General features: G+C 37.6%; 3 protein-coding genes across 3 annotated transcripts in view; 2 read left to right on the top strand and 1 right to left on the bottom strand.

Moving 5' to 3' along the window:
• pacc1 (proton activated chloride channel 1) overlaps nt 1–627 on the bottom strand; it is a 6,623-nt gene extending 5,996 nt beyond the window's left edge. Inside the window, exon 1 of the mRNA XM_046062221.1 lies at nt 379–627. Within this exon, the coding sequence (XP_045918177.1) occupies nt 379–414 (36 nt within the window). The 5' untranslated portion in view covers nt 415–627. The remainder of the gene's footprint in view (nt 1–378) is intronic.
• A 1,742-nt stretch (nt 628–2,369) lies between these two features.
• Nucleotides 2,370–5,589, top strand: nenf (neudesin neurotrophic factor). The gene is made up of 4 exons (XM_046062220.1): nt 2,370–2,626; nt 2,719–2,779; nt 3,009–3,112; nt 4,283–5,589. Exons 1-4 carry the CDS (start codon nt 2,441–2,443, stop codon nt 4,457–4,459), a joined length of 528 nt encoding a protein of 175 aa, XP_045918176.1. The 5' UTR covers nt 2,370–2,440; the 3' UTR covers nt 4,460–5,589.
• Nucleotides 5,590–5,924: 335 nt separating this feature from the next.
• ezra (ezrin a) lies at nt 5,925–20,571 on the top strand. Its single transcript, XM_046062219.1, has 13 exons — nt 5,925–6,080; nt 7,765–7,848; nt 9,073–9,168; nt 11,207–11,481; nt 12,817–12,900; nt 13,860–14,006; nt 14,395–14,491; nt 15,003–15,166; nt 15,284–15,414; nt 16,273–16,433; nt 16,900–16,992; nt 18,358–18,615; nt 20,252–20,571. The coding sequence occupies exons 1-13, from the start codon at nt 6,069–6,071 to the stop codon at nt 20,414–20,416; spliced, it is 1,767 nt and encodes a 588-aa protein (XP_045918175.1). The 5' UTR covers nt 5,925–6,068; the 3' UTR covers nt 20,417–20,571.
• The last annotated feature ends 7 nt before the right edge of the window (nt 20,572–20,578 follow it).

Below are 20,578 nucleotides of genomic sequence, written 5' to 3'. Positions count from 1 at the left end.
GACCCCCCCCCCCCCCCCCCCCCCCCGAAATGAAAACACTCCTATAGTGACTACAAGTTTTGTTAGAATACCCAGCGAGATTTTAAAGATTATTTTAGGGCAGCCATGTTTGGTTTTAAAAGAAACAAAGTGCAGCAGCTTATCAGGCAGACTCAAAAAAAAGCCTGGAGTCAGCTAATTTCATAGGAAGCTTATAACAGCAGCAGTCAGTTGTACAGTCACATGATATCAAGTGAGCTGTGCAGTTTTGTCAGTTACTGGACCCTTCATGTCGCGAGGAGGTAACACTTAACAGTTTGAGACGAAGACAAAAAGACAACATAATGACTGTACACACACAAAAGAGACGCACAGCAAAGTAACGCCGCCCTAACTTACCTCTTGGTATGACCGGGAGTTGTCCTTACCGATCATTCCTCTGCACTCCTTTCAAACCTATATCTCTAGTCTTCAACCGGGAACCTTTGGGATATTTGTTATAAGTCCAAAAACGTCATAAATAATAAATGCATTTTTAAGGAAATATGACCCCCATTGTCCCAGGCTTGGTGTTCCTGTTTTCCTTTCTAAAGGGAGTCGCACCAAACACCCATGACGGTGATAAAAGCCCGTCCCATGATAGTGAACGAGGCACCTACCGCCCTCGCTCCAATAGCCTTGTGTCCTTGACGTTTCCTTCCTCATCCCCATAGGTTGATCCCTAGTGCTGCCTTTAGGTGCTGCTGGTATGTCTACAATCCAAGCTCAAAGGTCAGAGAGCCAAATAGTGAATTGGACGCAAATACCAAGTGGTGGAGGGAGTATGCCTTTACTTACCACACTGCAAAATACTTTACAGGTAAAAATCCTGCATTGAAAATGTTGTAAAAGTAAATTAATAAAAGTAATTACCCAGCTGCCTGATATACTAGCCTTCATCATTACATGATTATTAATCATGCATTCATGTAAAAGCAGGATTTTACTGTTTACTGACATGGAGCTGATTTGAACTATTTTGTATAGTACAGCAACTAATGATTATTTTAAATATAGACTATTATTTTCTCCATTAATTGATTGTTTAGTTTGTAAAAATTCTGAAAATAGTGACAAATGTCACAATTATGTATGGAGCGCAAAGTGACACTGCTTGTTTTATCGAACCAATAGTACAAAATTTGAAATTATTACAAATAAATGTAAATAATTAATAGAAAAAGCAGCAAATCCCCATGGGTGAAGCTGCAACCATGACATGATATAAACCATTATAGAGATTAAGTCTACTTGATTAATCAACTAATGGTTTCAGTTATACTTGAGTTAAACAAAACATATTTTCAATTTTATTTAAGTAGCTTTTGTCATTTGTCTGATGCAATTAGGTCATTTTCACCAATGCTGTCTCTGTGATGAACTCTAAATCCTGACTTAAATTCCTCAAATAAACTGTTGTTATGTAGAAAGTCACGAAGGATTGGCGACTGCTTTCTCAAGAGAGAAAGGGAAGGTTAAATATAGGTCTGCAGTTGGTTAAAACCCTTTGATCAAGAGTTTTTAAGAAGAGATTTAATTACAGCTACTTTAAAGGACTGTGGCACATTGATCATGTCTAGTAAATAAGTGCTAACTGAGGGTAAAACATCTTTAAGTAGCTTAGTTGGGAGTCTAAGAGGCTTAGATGAAGAAATCATTGAAATTAGTTGGTGAAGATCGATGGGAGAAAAGCAGTCTAAGAATGTTCACAGCTGTTTCTAAAGTTCCTAAGTTGTGAGATAAATCGAGGGCAGAAGGTGATTTTGTGACACCTTCACAATGCTTGTTTTGTCCAACCAAACAGTCAAAACCTCAATGATTTTTTTTGCATGAAATATTATCAAAGAATTATCAAAATACTTTTCAATACATTTTGAGTCAATTGATCATTGATGTTTTTTTGGAAAGGTTTTTCATTATAACTACTTTCTATGAAATTGGATGGATATTGAAATTAACTTCGGCACATAAAACCAAAACTATATTTGGGGACAATCTGCCATTTCATTTTTTATATAGACTGACTTCCTAAAGTTTCAGTAAAGTATTTTCGTCAGTGGTACCTTTTCATCTAATTCTCTGCAAGAAAGGGAATAAGCATATTTCCCAAAATATCAAACCATTCCTTTAAAAGTGAAGCAAGGAAGTTTATTCTTGACCTGGAAAACACTAATTTGACAAAACTATTCCAAATTATACAGGTACTAGCGAACGGTGCTTTCATGCAGGACACCTTTTGTTTTTTTGTTATTGTTTCACACTTAAGAGTGATTGTTTATGTCACTGACTTTCAAAAAATGCTCCTCCATAAATGTACACATCGCGCTTAAAATGTATGAGAATTGTTGCCGAGCATAATCTCTCATATTTCCGACGGCTTTAAACGCAGCTAAACCCCCATATAACAGCGGCAGGGAAGTGGATGAGAAAGTTTCCGCATCACACACGTCCAAATAACGATCCTACCATGGTAACAGCACGGATTTGTGTCCTGGTTGTCGTCCTTACTGCGACTTTAGCAAAAAACGTTATAGTAAAATATAAACCTGGCACCAAACCTGTCCGGTTATTCACTGAGGAGGAGCTGAAGAGATACGACGGCAGCGAGGTAAACTTTATCTGTAACATATAAATGTGTGTGTTTGTGTTTGTGTGTTCATCCATGTGATAACGAATTTGTTTTTTCCCTCCCTGTTTTAGGAGGGACATCCTATTTACATGGCAGTTAAAGGAGTGGTGTTTGATGTCACCAATGGTAAAGGTAGGCTATAGGCCTATAAATCCCACCATTCAACCCCTGGAAATTAGGCTATAATGAGTTACAAGGTTAAAACGCTTCATTCATACAAACAAAACCGTGAAATGAAAATAAAATGTATGCTTTTAAGTCTCTAATCTAAACTCAGACCAGGTATTCACCCCAATCAACTGATTGTGCTGTTGCATTCAATAAACTATTTTGAATTGATATTTTGTGTTACTTATTGCAGAGTTTTATGGAAAAGATGCACCATACAATGCCTTGGTTGGTAAGGACTCAACTCGGGCTGTGGCTAAGATGTCCCTGGACCCAGCAGACCTGACACCAGATACTGTAAGTTTTAGTGTGAACACCTGCAAGCTATTTTTTTTGCCCTGACACTATTTCATCAATTGTCTGGAGTGCAGTTTTTCCCACAGGTTGAGAATATATTTGTCATAGTTGACTCCCATGGATGGGGAGTACTGACATTTTACACCTGAGTGTCAGATGCTACACAATTATACTGAAACTTTAGAGTTTCGTATGAATGCACCATACTTGCAACCTTTCATTCTGCACTTACATCAGTATTTTTACACACTGTACACCTTTGAAAGTAAGAAATAATAAACACAATACAAAATAATCTACAGTATTTGGGTGGAGAGCCTAAAAACATTCAGCATATCAGAAAAACTGGGACTGGACATGTAAAAGAAAATTCCTGCAATACATTAATCACTAAAGGCCATAAATAGATGTAATTTCCTCTGTGTTCCTCTTCTAACCTATTTATATTTTTACACCAAGATGCACCTGAATTTAGGGGTTAATATTTATTATTACAGGATCTCCGAGGGACTTTAAAGTTCCACTTACTGATATTTTAATAATGTATGTGTTTGAAGATTGCTTTGTCTGACTTTCTTGTTGTAAGTGTGTTGTGCCCCTAAAATATCTTGTTGAGTGTATTATAGTTCACTTATTCAAGAAGTCTTGTTGAGATCGAAATCTCTTTTGCAAGAAAGACCTTAGAGCAAAATACATATTTGCAGCAAAGGGCCGCGGGCTGGACTCAAACCCGGGCTGCTGTGATAAGGACTTCCTTTTAATCCCCCAAATAGATCCTGAATTTAATAACCAACTCAAATGTGTGGAGGAAATAGCATACCTGAAAGCAACCTGCCATTTAAGTTCCTGGTTATGTCCTTTTGAGAAACAATGATTTATTGGTAAAAACTAATATGTTTCAACACTTTTGCACTTGGATTTTTGCTAACAAATTAGTAATAATGTGGTTTTCACTACTGCAAGCATTAGAAGACTTTATTCCTTTCCAGACACACAGTAAAGTGCAACATTTTGACTTTTGTTGGATTAAATATTAAGATAAAGTTAAATTGTTTATATAGCCCAAAATCATGAATGATAAAATTACCTCAAAGGGTTTTGTAAATCTGTACAATATATGACGGCACAAGTGTTAATAAAAGCTCTTTTTCTCCATCTTTGCATCTACAGGCGGGCCTCACTGATGAGCAGCTGAAGTCTCTGGAGAGCATATTTGAAGACACGTACAAAAAAAAGTATCCCATTGTGGGTTACACAGCATCACGCATCCTCACCGAGGATGGAAGTCCCAACAAAGACTTCAAACCAGAGGATCAGCCTAATTTTCAAATCAAAGATGAGTTTTAATCTCATTTACCTTTTTGTAAAATGTAGTTGTGAGAAAGTCTTGTTATGGAGGACTTTGTTAGCTTTTTGAATTCTTTCTCTTTACTTGACCAGAATCAGAACCTAATTTATTTGAACTAAGCTTCACATGCTTCTTTATTATATGACATAGCTTTAATGTACCTTTTTTATGTCATGAGTAGAAGAAGTCTGTTTTGATAAACTTCAGGGAATGGAGAATAAAATGATGTAGATTTTTAACACACTACACTTGTGTATCATATTTGACCACGACTGGCTTCCAAACTAGTTGTGATGACACGTGAAACTCAGATTTAAGGTGAGCAAAGAAACTTTCAAAAATGAAGTAATAATAAGTAAACATACATTTTTGAATGGAGGGGGACTTTAATTGTTTTTTTGTTTTTTTTACCTCTAGCCTCTACATACAGTTGCAGTGCATTATATGTGGTTACCGTGAGCCTTTGTCAGAGCAATAAGAACAAATAAACTTAATGAACACAGGAACATTATTAGATTTCACAGAAAGCCATACATGTCAAATTAAATGCCATTTAGCGATTAAGAAAGGGGAGAGTGAGCTGACAGACCAGATAACTAGCTAAACATCAGCACTCACATTTCCTTGAATGTGATTTTTGTAGGATTCTAACAGTCTTTCTCATCATTGATCGTGAAGAATGGCTTAATCGTTCAGTCTGTACAATATCACAAAATTGCCCAGCGCAGTTTCCCTTAACTCGGTAATGTCTACAGATCTCTGTCTCTATTTGTCCAAACCCCAACGTATTCTATATACAGTGATTTAAAGGGAAGAAAAGTAGAAAAATGGCACATATGAGAAGCTGGAGCCATAAAATATCAGGCCTTGAGTCTTTCTAAACAACTTTTTATTATTATCAAAATTGTTGCCAATTAATTTTCGGTTTACTGAATCTTCTATTAATTGTTATAGCGCTAGATTTTAGTATAAAATGTAGGCATTAAATGCATTATCCACTAGAGTATGTATGTATGTATGTATGTATGAAATTAAAAAACACTGAATTTTTACATGATTATAATCAGTTCATTTGTTTTGTGCCTGATTTTGTTGTTGTACAATTATCATTAAAGTCTGTAAATCTCAAGCTTCTTAGAGTTTGCTTCACTTGACTTTTACCACAAGAACATGGTACATGGATGTTATCTTGATATGGTCTCTTTATGACAGCCCACGACTCACTCATGTCACCTCAACAAACAGGCAACATAAATAGTATGTCCGAACCTATATAGCTTCACATGCTCTGATCAAAGGTCACAGCAGTTTAGGTGCTGAGACAGGGAATTGTCTTTGGGTGGAGCTGTGTGTCTTGCCCTGCCAGGTGGTCACGGCGGAGGTAAGTCTGTCAGTTTGTGTGATAGTAACCAAGTTGAACCTCCTACGTCACTGTGAGTGATCTACAGCCGAGTTCAAAGGACACAAGCCCTGCCCTTGAGTCTGCCAGCGAGAGCTGAGCTGCGTTCTTTATCAGGTGGAGGTTCTGCTCGGAGCCGGTCACTGCAGACTCGGTCAGCCTCGGGAACACATTCTTCTGCTGGAGCTCACCTACCAACTGGAGCCAAGATGCCCAAAACAGTAAGACTTTTCTAGACAAGATAATTAAATGCGTCACTGACATGTCTCTTCCTGGTCCAAGTTTGAAAGAGGGGGAGGGTGGGTTTATAGATCCACCTATAATGGTTGTTGAAATATTTATCCCTATATACTTTTGGAGAAAGAGCATTGAGAATAAATCAAATTTAACCGTAAATCATGTATGTTTTAGTCACATGTTTTTTCTGTGTTCGAGCTTGTGACTTATTTCTAAGAGACATCTATCCTTCTTGGCATTTACTCATTAACCAAATGTAGAGTTTGACCCATGCTGCACACATTCCTAGCCGAAAGAAAGGCTACTAAAATGCTACTTCATGGCTAAAGCTGGGGTGACTGGAGTGGTTTGTAAATGTCAAGAGGTGTCAGCATAATCAGGTTTCCATCCCAAACAAAAGAAACCACAATGTTTTATTTGCTTTAAGTCCTAAATGCACTCAGCTAGAGTTGCTTAAGTATTTAGCATCAGTCAGAAGGAAAACTGATAAGAAAGGCCGGCCTGTGCATTACGTCTGCAACTCTGTGCTTATATTGACACTCCAAGGAGAAAGCCTTTTATTAAGAGGTCATGCTGACATCTGCCTCAACTTGATTGACATTCAACTAACTTGACATCAAACTAATTTCTGAGTGTTGGTAGCAGGTATTGCTTGTGTTCTGGAAAATACTGAAAACATGATTTAAGAGTTGACGGGCTTAGCTTTTAAAAGTTAAATAGGAAAGTGAGAGTTTTGTGGATTCCAAAAAATACAATCAAAGTATAAACAATTCAAAAACCCCTCCGAAGTCTAATGCAGCAACATACTGATTGCTGCTTGCATTATGGTGATTTTCACAGTCAATGATTTGAGAAAAGGATGGGCCAATGTAGCCAGCAGGAATGCATCAGTTAAGAAGCTATCTTACGCATGTCATCATGGAAGTGGAAACAGTTGAGAAACATATTAGAGATTTGATAAATAAATGTTCCAGCTTTCCAGGTTTATCTTTATGACACCCGGGGTGTGCTCTAATGTAACTTCATAAAATGATTGTGTAACTACTACAAGCCCAACCTGGCCTGCAGGCCGAAATCATGCAGTATGTTAAGCTTTTTTGGAAAAAACTAAGAATAGCCTTTTTCTTTCTTGTGGGAAAAGCATTCTAGAAAGACTTGAAAGTCAGATTTATTTGTTAGTTTAATTGCCTCTTGTTATAAAAACCTTACTAACAATAGCAAAGTCTGAAGGCAACTTGGCATGCAGTGAGTATTTTGATATTTAATCTTCGTATGTGCAACCTTGTCGCACCTCGCAAGGGCAGTCCAAAGTCTAATGAGATAGTGAGCAATTATAGTTTATGAACAATCCACTTCACAGCTCCACATTAAATACATCCTTTACACAACTGAATATATTATTTATGATTTTTACGATAAAAGAAGTTGCGTTTTATAATTTAACCATCAAAATCAAAATTTCCCAAATTAAGATGCAATATTTCTATAAAATGAAAGATGTGATCTTACAGAAACATGCACAAGTATGAGAAATGCAGGACTGATGGATTCAGATTTATATCAGGGAGAACTGCTAAATGCTCGGGCCGAATGGAAATAGGAGGGTTTATGTGTGTAGAAAAAGAAAAACTTTAGTCATCATATGACTAAATTACCTTTTTGCTGCAGGTCAATGTTCGCGTCACCACTATGGACGCAGAGCTGGAGTTTTCATTCCACCCCAACACCACAGGGAAGCAGCTTTTTGACCAGGTTTGTATGTTACAGTATGAAAAGCACAAGAAGCGTGTATGTGAGGATCATAGTTGTCCTAGCTGGGACCTTGGGAACTCCAATCTTTCATCTGATAAAGTTCTATTCATGGCTAACCATGACCCTATCTGATGCTGTTGTATGCAGTGGTGGAAGAAGTATTCAGATATTTTAGTGAAAGTAGCAATACAGCAGCGTACAGATACTTCATTACTTAAAGTAAAAGCACTCGCACTTAAAGTATTAGCAGTATTTGTATGCAGACAAATGGCCCCTGTTAATATATTATTGGATCATTGTTACTGCCGAATTAATATGAATGTAGCATTTATTGTTGTAGTTGGTCAAGCAATTTTGTGTAGTTTAATCCATAACAGTGTGTCTTTTATAAGCTGATCATATGTTTTGAATGTAAAATCTTCATCAGCAAAGTAAGTGGAGTAAAAAATGTAATATTTCCCTCTCAAATATCGTGAAATATGTATAAACTACCATCAAATTAAAGCGTTAAATAAAGTTTATGTACCTCGAAATTGTACAGAACTTGAGTAAATGTACTTAGTTACTTTCCATAACATTTCCAAATTATATCAAAGAGCATTTTTTTCAGAGTTGTAGCATTCCCAGCTATTTCCAGACACTCCCAGTACTTGAATTATTTATTGATTATACTTTATCTAAATGTATCCTGTTGGTAAAATCAGATTGTATCATAGCAAAGTGGAAACAAGTTAAATAAAATGCAATTTATCTGTAGAAAATGTACAGTGCACGCAGCTAATTACACATTTCCTTTGTCAAGCCAAAACCGCAAAACTCCAGTCATGCTGACTTTTAAACGGTCAAAGTCATGTTTTTAAATTACGGATGGTTTTGTGTCCCTTCTCCTTTGTTAGAAAAACTCAAAAATGCACCATTTTCCCTGGAGCCTGCTGTAGCGTGTATAATTACCTAAACCTTTGTACTTGACAGGAAGTCAGCTCAGTGATTAAGTATATTCACTACCCCAGATACTGTTAGTTGTTTAGAGAGACTGGTGCACACTAGTGTATCTATAGTTTTTGCATAATCCTGCTTTGTGCTGCAAATGACAGCTTGTCCAGTGGTTGTTTCTTCATGGCCAGACAATTACAAGTGTGACAAATAAAGTAAATTAAGGAAGAAATGAAGGAGAGGATGTGGAGGTCCTCGGTCATCGTGTCTTGGTTCCTCTCTGTGTCTCAGGTTGCCAGGACCATTGGACTACGTGAGATTTGGTACTTCGGGCTGCAGTTTGTTGACGCCAAAGGGTTCATCACATGGCTGAGCTTCGAAAAGAAGGTTAATCTGTGCTTTTAGATGAGTGTGATGCAAACTGACACATTGTTTTGTTCTTGTTCATCATCCTGCTCTTTTAACCTGATACCTACTCCAATGTACCTTGAAGGATTTGATCTTACACTGTTTATACTCTACTCTGTCCTTCTCTTCTTATCTGTACCATATTCTACTTCACACTATTTTACTGTAATGTATACTTTAACTTTATTTTATTTGCTGATCCACTCTTCTTAACACTATCCTGATATAAATGAACAAACTTAAGCTTACTTTATTCCTTTAACTAAACTCTGTTTTAAATTAACTCAATTCCACTCTGTCCTACTCTTCTGCCTTCTACTTAACTGGATTCTCTTTTACTTTACTCTACTGCAATGTTTTAAAAAGCAAAGTAGTTATTTGACAACATTACTTATATAAAAAGTAAATGTTATAATTTGTCTCCATACAAAACATAATCCTGGAATTGTTCATGTTCAGGTTTGGCTTCTTTTTTCACTAGTTTTGGTCAAGTTAGCATTTGTACTACTACTACTTGGAGTGATAGAGGCTGGCATTTCAGCCATTTTTAAAAATGATTTTCAGCTATCTATCTCAGCCTTCTTGCTTGCGTCCTAAGTGTTTTATTTTATTTATTTTTTACAAACTATCAAGCTTCAGCATGTGATGTCAGGATGGTGGGATGTGTGCCATGGGCAGCCAGTTTGTCGTAGCTGATAGTGGATATTATGAACATAAATATATTAAACATAGATGCACCAATTTGCTTCTTTTTCCCCTAAACACAAATATGTGGATATACATATATACTTCAGCTACTCTGCAATCTTTCCTGGAACCTCCTATCAACACTTGCAAGTTGACCATGGTCAGGAAGATCTTTTTTCTAACTCGATGTATATTGGCTCCTACTGGTTTGAATACTACTCTAATATATTCTAATACAAGTTAAAAAACTTTGTCTTACTCTGTCCTGTCAAAACTTTCCTAATTAAATACTCTATCCTGCTCCTCTCTACCTAACTGCACCGTGTTCTATATTAAACCCCTCTGTACTATATTCTAGGGTATATTATACTCTCTTTTCTTCTGTACTAGGCCATATTACTAATCATAGGTGTCACATACACTGGAGACCACATTTTGAAATTGCTGATTTGGTCCCCATCACTTTTTTAAAGCATAATTTGTTTTTAAAAAACGTGCTAATATATTGCTTGGCATTAAATAACAAATGAAAATTCTTTGAGAAAGGTTTATTTGCACATTAAGAAAACATGCAATGCAATTAAAATAGAAATAGATAATAATAGATAAAATAGAAGAAACAGATGTTCATTTTCCAAAAAAAGTAACTTAACCTTAAAAAAAACAAGCTACTGATTATAAAATGCCCCAAAGACGTGCATGCATCCATCAGTAACTTTAACAACTTCTTAACACAGTTTCTTTTTGGCTAAGTTTTCCGTTCTCTCCCTTTGAACATGACAAAAGAGGAGGAAAGACTAAATCATGTCTACATATGTGTTGCCTCAGCAGGGATGATATTACAGGAGAAAAGTTGATTTACAGGAGAAACAGATCTGAAAGCAACACAGAATGACTGAGAGCAGCACTGCTTTCAATTATATTATATTTATATATTTTGAAATGCACCTGCCACCTGAATTTTGTGTTTCCTATTACATAAATAAAAACATTTCCACCATAAATTGGTGCAAAAACGTTCACCAGAATGCAGGAAATGAAGTGTTTAAAGATCAAAACTTCCTGGGGGAGGTCTCTCCAGACCCCCCACTCATATATCTCAGCACTGAGGCTATCTTTAAAGCTGTTTAAGGATCTTTTCGTCTCGTTCTCGTAAACCTTATATTGCGTATCGTGATGTCTCGTCACACCCCTAATCTGAGCTACTATGTCCCCACCACTTTTCAACACAAAGTGACGCCCTTGCTACTAATACTTCATTTCAATCTACTCCGTCTACCATACCTTGTCATCATCTTTTATCATATTTTCTCTGCGGTCTTCTGCTCAGGTGATGGCCCAGGATGTGAAGAAGGAGACTCCCCTGCAGTTCAAGCTGAGGGTCAAGTTCTACCCAGAGGATGTGGCAGAGGAGCTGATCCAGGACGTCACCCGGAGGCTTTTCTTTCTGCAGGTGAAGGAGGACATTCAGGGAGATGATGTCTACTGCCCTCCAGAGACTGCTGTGCTGCTGGCCTCTTACGCCGTCCAGGCCAAGTATGGAGAGTACGACAAGTCAGTGCATCAAACAGGTTACCTGTCCTCCGAGCACCTGCTGCCCAAGAGGTGAGTGTGAGTCGGAGAATGTATGAGCTCTGTTGCAGGTGGTGGTCATTTTTCTGGTATTTTACTTCACTTGCCAGAGACCCAGGTCAACAAATACACATAGAAGAAAGAAATCCCACAGCTAAAAAAAATCAAAGGGTATATGCTCAAAACCTGGAATTAGTAGTAAATATATTAATAAAGAGGTGAGAAAATGGGTAGATAGATAGGACAAATAAAAGGTCAATAAAATGATTAAGAACAAATGAACTTGTACACAGATTACACAATACACAATTTTCTTTAAAGGGAATTAATAATTATAAATCTTTGTTATCTCCATGCCAAAAAAACTTACTGCACTGTTTTGGAAAAAGACTTAACAGGCCAAGTATTCAACAAAGGGTGAGGCAGATTAGTTGGCTATTAAGTCCTCTGGAAATGTTGCTTGTATTTAAAAGGGCGAAAAGAGTGTCTGATATGTTTATTGATTTTGTGAAGAGTATGGACGTGATAGATGATGAAGATCAGGAAGAATGCATGATCCTTAGTTTTTATTTATTTAAATCATTGATTAAATATTATTTGATCATTTATTTGAGATTTAGATATGTTCGATTAGGAAATGTATGGACACAATGTTAGCATGTATGAGCGGATCAGTGCCAACTACAACAGAAGTTCTTAACCTTTTTCGCTTGCAACCCCTTAATAATATAAAATAAAGCTATGTCCACTAGTGACCCATGATCAACGCTTGCAAATTACAGTGGGTCATGACCAAGTCAGCCAAGGAATGCTTTCTTACCCTTTTTTATTTTATAAGATCATTTTTAGAGGCCTAAACTTTTACAGATCTACATGAAAAAAACAAAGATTAGAGGAACATCTTTAGAAAATAGATATTACTCGTGGTGGTATAAGCTATTTCTCATCTTGTGTGACCCCTCAAAATCATGTTCAATGCCAACACAGCGCTCTTGAGCAAGACACAAAAGCCTAAACCAGTTTAATCAGGCATTAAAAAGATCAGTGATATTTGGATAAGGAAAAAACTAAACAGCAGATCTCTCTGAGGACAGTGCCTGTGTGTATCAAGAAAGGATACTTGCCATAAATTGAAAACTACAACAATCTGACTCCTGTTAAACTGGCAATCATTTAATCAAATTGCTTCCTCAGTGACTAAATTATGAACCCGTTGAATGTCCTATTACGTACTCACAAATGGCAACATAAGATATAACGGTTAGGAAAGAAACTACAATGCAGCATGTGTTTGATTAGCTCTGTAGGTATACAAAGACTGTTTACATTTTCACCAGTGGGTTGTTGATAACTCGTCTCTCCCCTCAGAGTGCTGGAGCAACATAAGCTGTCCAAGGAGCAGTGGGAAGAGAGAATCCAGGTTTGGCACAGGGAGCACAGATCAATGCTGAAGTAAGAGATAAATACTTTGATGTGTATTACTTTTTATGGTAGAAATTACACAATCTTCTTCTTATAAGTGAAAAGTACAACACGCCCTTACTCAATTCAATGCGCTCATTGGTTTTGCGGCTACAGCCTTGCTTAGTCTGGAATGACCTGTAGCTGTGTTTGCTAACTTTAGATAGATATTGCTGTATTTGGATCAGTTTACTGACTTTAGGACTCCTTTTTTCTTCTTCTTCGTCTTCTTCTTTTTTCTTCTTCTTCGTCTTCTTTTTTCTATTTTCACAGATAAACATTAATTTGATTTCATCTAAAGTAAAGTAAAACAAACACAAGTCATTGTGACATTATCCTGTAATTGTCACTGACCACATGAACGGCAGATGCACAAAAGTGTTTATATAATTTTTTTTATTGTTTATAACAAAATGCATTTATTGTGTAAATTTTCATTTGCCGTTCCCAGGGGAGGCAAACAGTGATGTGCAGGCTGAATAAATCTAACAATAACAGACAATGTGGTGAATTAACAAATTGCAAGTTGAAATTCAGTATTACTACTACTACAGTATCTACTTACTGAATGTGAATCTTTGTGAATCCCTTAATTGATCCATTTAAGGTTGAGCTTTAGACATTTGTAAATATCAAAAGATTCAGATTTAACAGCTAAAATTTAAAGACAGGCATGCAGAAATCTAAAAGGTGTGTTTATTTTTTTCTGTTTAACTAAAGCATTACATACAATTCAAGTGTTGTAAATCAAAAGAGATAAAGCTTTAGCAATACATTTCTTAACAAACGTGTGTATTTTACCAACTTTGAACTAGTTCCAGATGGAGCTGGCTATGGGAAATTATAACATCACAAACTGTAAGATAAATTGTGTTCATGCAGTTTGTGTATCTGTGTGTATTCCATGTTTCCATCTGGCTACAGTCTAACCGTCTGTTTAACCTGAACAGGGAAGAGGCCATGATTGAGTACCTGAAGATTGCTCAGGACCTGGAAATGTACGGCATCAACTACTTTGAGATCAAGAACAAGAAGGGCACAGACCTGTGGTTGGGAGTCGACGCTCTGGGACTGAACATCTATGAGAAGCAGGACAGGTAAGTGTATCATTGCCTTCAATCACTGTTCATGCAGTACACTACTTAATTACTGTCTCTCCTAACATCATAGCGTATATTCTATCAAAGCACGCACTAATTTGATGACATATAGTTGTAGACGGGAGGGCAACACATGAGCAGTCATTGACCTCTGCTACCTTCCCTTCCAGTCGGTCAAGTTTAAAATAACATGTTTGACCGCATGGCTGCTGTTTTGAAGAGGTCATTGACTGAATTCTTTTGATTTTACCACAACATGAACACACAAGGTCTCACTGGCTCTGATACCACATGTGTGTTGAGTGACTGTCAAAGTGTGAATATAATTTTTTTTAAACATGCTGTTGAATTTGTCTGATCACCCCTTTTTTTCTCCATTCTGCAGGCTGTCTCCAAAGATTGGATTTCCCTGGAGTGAAATTAGAAACATTTCTTTCAGTGATAAGAAATTCATCATCAAGCCCATAGATAAGAAAGCTAATGTAAATACTTTAAGCTCAGTAGCATCTCAATTGTATGTAAATGTGTAAAGATAAGATGGATGGGACGCAGACTTGCAGCACCAAGCGGCATTAACGTGGTATAGTTTTACAGGAATAATGGGATTAAAGTTGTTTATATGAAAATGCAGATGTGCAAACAATGATTTAGTAGAATTTGTATGCTCCTTTTTAGGGTGAGTAGTATTTAAACATTTGTGCAAAGATAACAGATGAAAACTATTAATTTGGCTAACTCTGACACACTTAAAGTAACTTTTATCTATGTGGATAAATAAAAAATACATACCATATTTACATAATACTAACAAAATAATGACTTTGGTGAACAACATATCCTTGAACATAAACTTTGAGAAAGCTTCAAAAATTTGGATTAAAAAATTGGTCAAACTTTGTATTTGCCTAAGAAGCTCAGTGCTTTTTCAAAATGTATGAAACCAAACCCAACTGTCCCTTACTTGATGTTTTCTTTTTTGTTTTTCTTTCCAAGGATTTCATATTCTACGCCCCACGACTGCGAGTCAACAAGCGCATCCTGCAGCTCTGCATGGGCAACCATGAGCTGTACATGCGCCGCCGCAAGACTGACTCCATAGAGGTTCAGCAGATGAAGGCCCAGGCCAAAGAGGAGAGGCTGCAGAAAAAGATGGAGAGGTAGGGGAAGGGTTATCAAATTTAAACGGAATACTAATCAAGTTAAAAAAGTCCCATGTTTTAGTTTAAAGATCTAAGACAGATGTATCATCAGTCTTTCATTGATGTGTTCTGCAGGGATCAGCTGGAGAGTGAGAAGAAGAAGAGGGAGGCCATGGAGAAAGAGAAGGAGAACATGGAGAGAGAAAAGCAGGAGCTGATGATGAAGCTCCAACAGTTTGAAGAGACAACCAAGAGAGCAGAGAGAGGTGAGACAAACACTTTACATAACTCTGACTGAATTTGGTATTCTCCTTATTACAGACCACATTGGTCAAATTATGCTTCAGAACATACAACTCTGGAAAACATACAGTAAGTCAACAGTGTAATTTATGTTGTGTTGTATTTTAGATTTCAAACTTTGGCGTTACTGCCCTCTTCTGTTTATTTTCTTGAAATACATATAACAAGTGAAAGTTCAGAGAGTTACTTTTGTAATTTATGACATGTTTGTATTTCCTTGCAAGTACTCAAGCTCGTAATCACAATACTTTGACTTTGTGGCGGTCAGAAATGAACAGTGCTGTCAAGTCTTTTAAAGTTCCCTAGATCTGCAAAAAAGTGTTTCTAAACACTTTTTGTTGTTAAGTATGATTGTGGCTGATAAAACAAGGGAGAATACACGTTCCTGCACTAGAAAATTGTGGCAACACGCAGCCAGCAGACAAAGAAAATGCTCTTTCTACAAACGGGCTGCAAGATGGATATGATATGCCCAAAGTCAGTTGTTCCAAACCTGGGTGTCCCAAAAAGGCGCTCCTTCAATCTAAAAGGGTCCTCAGATTAAATAAAGAGGAAAAATATTTTTGTTAATAAAAAATATGGGGTTTTTTTCTGAATTTTTGATCAATTTTGGGATTCTTTTGTGAAATACTGCACAGTTTATGTCTTTAGAGGTCTAAAAAAATCATTCAAATTTAACCACCTGAGATGACCTGTTATCATGACACAAGTAGACTCTGGTTCATTTTTAAAGGTCCATAAGCCAGAAAGGAGTGTTTAATTTTTCACCCTGTGCAAAACATCATAGATTTTTACTGTGTTTCACTGACTTTGTCCTGTAGAGCTTCAGGAGCAGCTGGACAGGGCCATGAGGCTGGAGGAGGAGAGGAGGAGGGTGGAGCAGGAGGCGGCCCGGCTGGAGGCTGAGAGGATGGAGGCCATAATAGCCAAAGAGGAGCTGGCCAGGCAAGCTGAGGACCAACTAAAGAGCCAGGAGCAGCTGGTGAGTACACGGTGCAAGAAATACTCAAAGCCTTCACGTGAGGAAAAAGTCGTGATGGAAAAATACTCAAAGCTCCTAAATTCAGGATACACACATATCAGCTGATTTATCTTGCAGCCTGAGAAAATTATCTACGACTCTTTCTCGCTTTAAAATGTCAAATATTTATAACTGAGCTGATACAAGGCTATTTTTATGTTTTTATGATAATTTATACGCATATCGGAAGATAAATGTGAATTTGTAAAGTAAGAAGTAACTGCAGTTTTCGGGTAAATGCACTGGAATTACTATAAATACATAAATGGCGAATTCCAGTCGTGGATGTTTGATCCTTCAGTTTTTTTGTCCGTCCATTCATTAAATGACGAGTGTGATGAGCATCCAGGTAATTGAGGCTGCCGATTTAAACAGGTGTCTATTCTTGGGGTTTTTTTGACGACACGGTTTGTGCTTCCTCCCACAGGCTTCAGAGCTGGCCGAGTACAGTAGCAAGATTGCTGCACTAGAGGAGGCCAAGAGAGTTAAGGAGGAGGAGGCTGAGTCATGGCACAGCAAGGTAAGTTTCCAACACACGATCAAAGGGATTCCTGGAAAATGTCAGAACACACAATTTCCTACTTGTCACCTTTTCAGTTGGTTGTTAGGGTTTTTTTTTTAATCACAGGACTCTTCATTATGTCACTTGTACAGTCTGGAATTTATTTATTTATATTGTGTGTTTTACCACCTATTAGAGGGAAAAAATAGCTAATTGGGGTGTATTTAATAGAGCAACTTTATTCACACATGTTTTTGTTGTAATGTAGTAATGTAGTTGGAAGCAGATGTAAATGTTTAATGTATTTGTTAACAACTCTAACACCCTGTGCATAAGTGCATGCTGGTGTATAAACCTATTGCCTTATAAATGGCAATATAGTAAAAGTTGTAATAAAATAAGTTAAATTAAAAAAATGTCTTCATAGGAGAAATTACAATTGCGGACAAATACAAATAATAATAATGTTTTAATTGCTGCACACAACCACATTAGTGTGTTAGAAACCATTCATTAAAAGTCTATATATGGCTTATAAATGCTAAAAAATGGGAGTTAAAGGTGGAGTAGGCGGTTATGGAGGAGTCCAATTCCATGTTTAATAGAGCGAACAACAACACAGCAAGTAATGCAAATAACGAGCTAACAAGCAGAGAGGACGAGACGGTCCCAGAGCCAGCACACCAGCTCCAGACAACTCTCCTGCTACTATAGCTAACATCACAACAACAACATGTCTTGGCAAACTAGAAAGTAAGCTGAATGTCCGTAGGCAGGCAAGTGTGATGATCAACAGATATTTCCAGGGACTTTGTATTTATTGTGCAGCTTATCATCCAGCTAATTAAAACGTGAATACTGACCAAACCATAAATAAAGGTTTGAGGCTCATCACATTCAGTTTTCTAAATAGAAAGACCCTTTCATGGCTTGTTGTATTGGAAGAAAAAAAAAAATCCATATCAAAATCCTTGGCACTCCCCTGTGCATTTCATATTTGCACTTATAAAGTATGTACATTTTACTTTTTATATATATATATTTACTACACATGCTACTAATTCATTCATTCATTCATTCAAGCTTAGAATCCTTTAATAGAGATCAGAGTCCAGCTCTGCTTGCTAGTTTACTTTGACCATAAACTGGCCACAGTCATACTGATCCCTAACAAATGCAAATACTTAGTATGTATGTTGACATCAGATGTTGTGTAGTGCTACAGCACAGTGAATGACCCTGATTACAACTTCACAACTTATTCTTCTATTTTGGGAACCCTTTTCTGGCCATGGACGACAGAGGAAAACTAGATTTTTAGGCTAACTCTGGTTCATTTACAGTTTTTTTACATGTTGACTAAACCTCTTCTCTTCACCCCAGGCTAGGGAAGTGGAGGAGAGTCTGATAAGGACGAAGGAGGAGCTGCACACTGTGATGACCTGTAATTCAGTTCCTGCTGCTGCTCCTCCTGCTTCCTCCTCTTCGTCCTCTTCGGACAGCGAAAGCGACCACGAGCACAGTGAAGAGAACAGCACCTACAGCGCCGAGCTGCAGACGCAGGGCATCCACGACCACCACCAGGAGGAGGAGCGACTCACTGAGGCTGATAAGAATGAACGCCTGCAGAAACAGTTGAAGGTGAGTTCAGGGGCTTCAGTAAAGGATTTTGACAGTACTGCTTTAGCCCTATAATATGTTCATAGTCAACAACACTTCAGGTATTGTCACATATATACCTCTATGTTCTTATTTGAATACATAGCAGAATTTATATTACATGTGTTTGCATTGGATTTCATTTGATTTGGGGAATTTTGAAGTACATGATCAAAGAAAATGATTTAAAAAAAAAGTCTACGCAACAGCCCACCCCAACCAAAGAAAACATTTTTTTCTATATTCTCCCTAGGTGAAAGTTAAAATAACTATTTCAGTGCTGGTCAATTCCCAGTTTGGACCAAAAAATGATTTTACCCATTATCGTGATATATATATAAAACATATAAGATTGGCAGTCTTCACGACAGCTTATTCCACTTCCAAAAACATGTTCCCTTTACTATTCTCTGCTGCTCTCATGCTGTCTCCTCTCCTACTCTGCTCTCCTCTACATACACTACTTGTATCGGACTCGACCGCATTTGCACTCGGTCTCGGACATTGAGGACTTGGGATTTTAATTGGGTGTTTTAATGGGAATGTGGATCTTACAGATCAATTTGTGAAGTACCTATGATCTCGTTCCACATTTTATTGCGTGCCATGCAATGCAGGGAACTGGTCTTGGTCTTGACTCGGTCTTGCCCTTCCTCGGTCTTGGTCTCAGCCCCTAAAAGTCTTGGTCTTGTCTAGGTCTCGATAAACTCTGGTCTTGGTCTTGACTTGGTCTCGGTTTTGGCGGTCTTGACTACAACACTAGGGTTTAGGTCAGGGATGTGGAGTTGTTTTCTGTTCCTCTCCTGTTTTGGCTGGGACCAGTCAAAGCTGGTAGAGGATCTTTTGTTCCCCAAAACACAGATGCTCAGACTGTGTAAATGATCATGCAGCCCTTTGCTCTGGGTCAGACATTAGTGACTGTCTAGGAGACAGAACCTCTGGTCCAGCTGATATGTGTTGTAGTACTTCTGTTTATTCTCTTTTGTTAAATAAATTCTTAAAAGACAATGGTTTGTTGTAACTCAATTATTTGCTCAACTTCTCACCAGGAATATAATTTCCACGACATGGTTAAATGTAGGAAAATCTACATAAAAACAGTTGTTTAGTAGCTTAATTTTTTTCACTTATCTAAATTTAAAAACACCAGGACAAAGAGAAGGAGTCTCCATCTGGTCTCAGCATTTACACTGATAATCAACAATCATACAAAGACAAATTCATTATAGACCACCAGAATGTATTGTAACCACCAGACAGGTTGTGTTTTGATAACGCAAGCCTCACTTCTTAACTGCTAAACCTCACATGTGACCTACAGCTGAGTAAGAGCAGCTGTGCATGGCTGAGTATAAAATTACAGAGATTATTCAGAGAGAGTGTTTTATGAGTGTTATTCTGAGAAATTCATTCTGGGACATTTGAGCAAATCACTACCTGATGAAGTAGTTTAAGTAAATGATGGCACTCAAGATGTATCATAATGTAGTGAAAATCACATCACTTGGCAGAAATGCACTAATGTGAGAATATCTACAAAAATCTTGCAAAGTGGCTACAGTATAAAAGCTCTGTGAGTGTCCTTGTGGTTAATAACCAGAGTTTTTTCCCTCCACAGGACCTGAGCTCAGAGCTGGAACAAGCCCGAGACGACAACAAGAAGACCCAGAACGATCTGCTCCACGCCGAGAACGTCCGAGCTGGCCGCGACAAGTACAAGACCCTGCGTCAGATCCGTCAGGGCAACACCAAGCAGAGGGTGGATGAGTTTGAGGCCTTGTAGAAACCTCAAAGACCTGAAGATCTCTCCCAAATACCTCCCTGAAGGCCCTGATCAGCAATGTTTTCAATTTAAGTGTGATGTAATTGCAGCAACACCTTGTTTTAAAGACCCAGGAAAGCATGGAGCTGATCTGTGTAAAAGTACCTCCATGAGTTTTATTTA

Source organism: Micropterus dolomieu, linkage group LG11 (assembly GCF_021292245.1).
Source record: "Micropterus dolomieu isolate WLL.071019.BEF.003 ecotype Adirondacks linkage group LG11, ASM2129224v1, whole genome shotgun sequence".
NCBI classification, from domain to species: Eukaryota; Metazoa; Chordata; class Actinopteri; order Centrarchiformes; family Centrarchidae; genus Micropterus; species Micropterus dolomieu.
Note: the sequence above shows the minus strand (reverse complement) of the source record. Positions and strands in the feature narration are given on the sequence as shown.

Bases quoted from the DNA above. Each gene is read 5' to 3' on its own strand.
- ezra (XM_046062219.1), top strand. The intron at 15,415-16,272 runs GTGAGACAAACA...TTTGTCCTGTAG, and splicing joins AACCAAGAGAGCAGAGAGAG to AGCTTCAGGAGCAGCTGGAC. The intron at 18,616-20,251 runs GTGAGTTCAGGG...TTCCCTCCACAG, and splicing joins GCCTGCAGAAACAGTTGAAG to GACCTGAGCTCAGAGCTGGA.
- nenf (XM_046062220.1), top strand. From the start codon at position 2,441: ATGAGAAAGTTTCCGCATCACACACGTCCAAATAACGATCCTACCATG. The intron at 2,627-2,718 runs GTAAACTTTATC...TCCCTGTTTTAG, and splicing joins AGAGATACGACGGCAGCGAG to GAGGGACATCCTATTTACAT. The intron at 3,113-4,282 runs GTAAGTTTTAGT...TTGCATCTACAG, and splicing joins CAGACCTGACACCAGATACT to GCGGGCCTCACTGATGAGCA.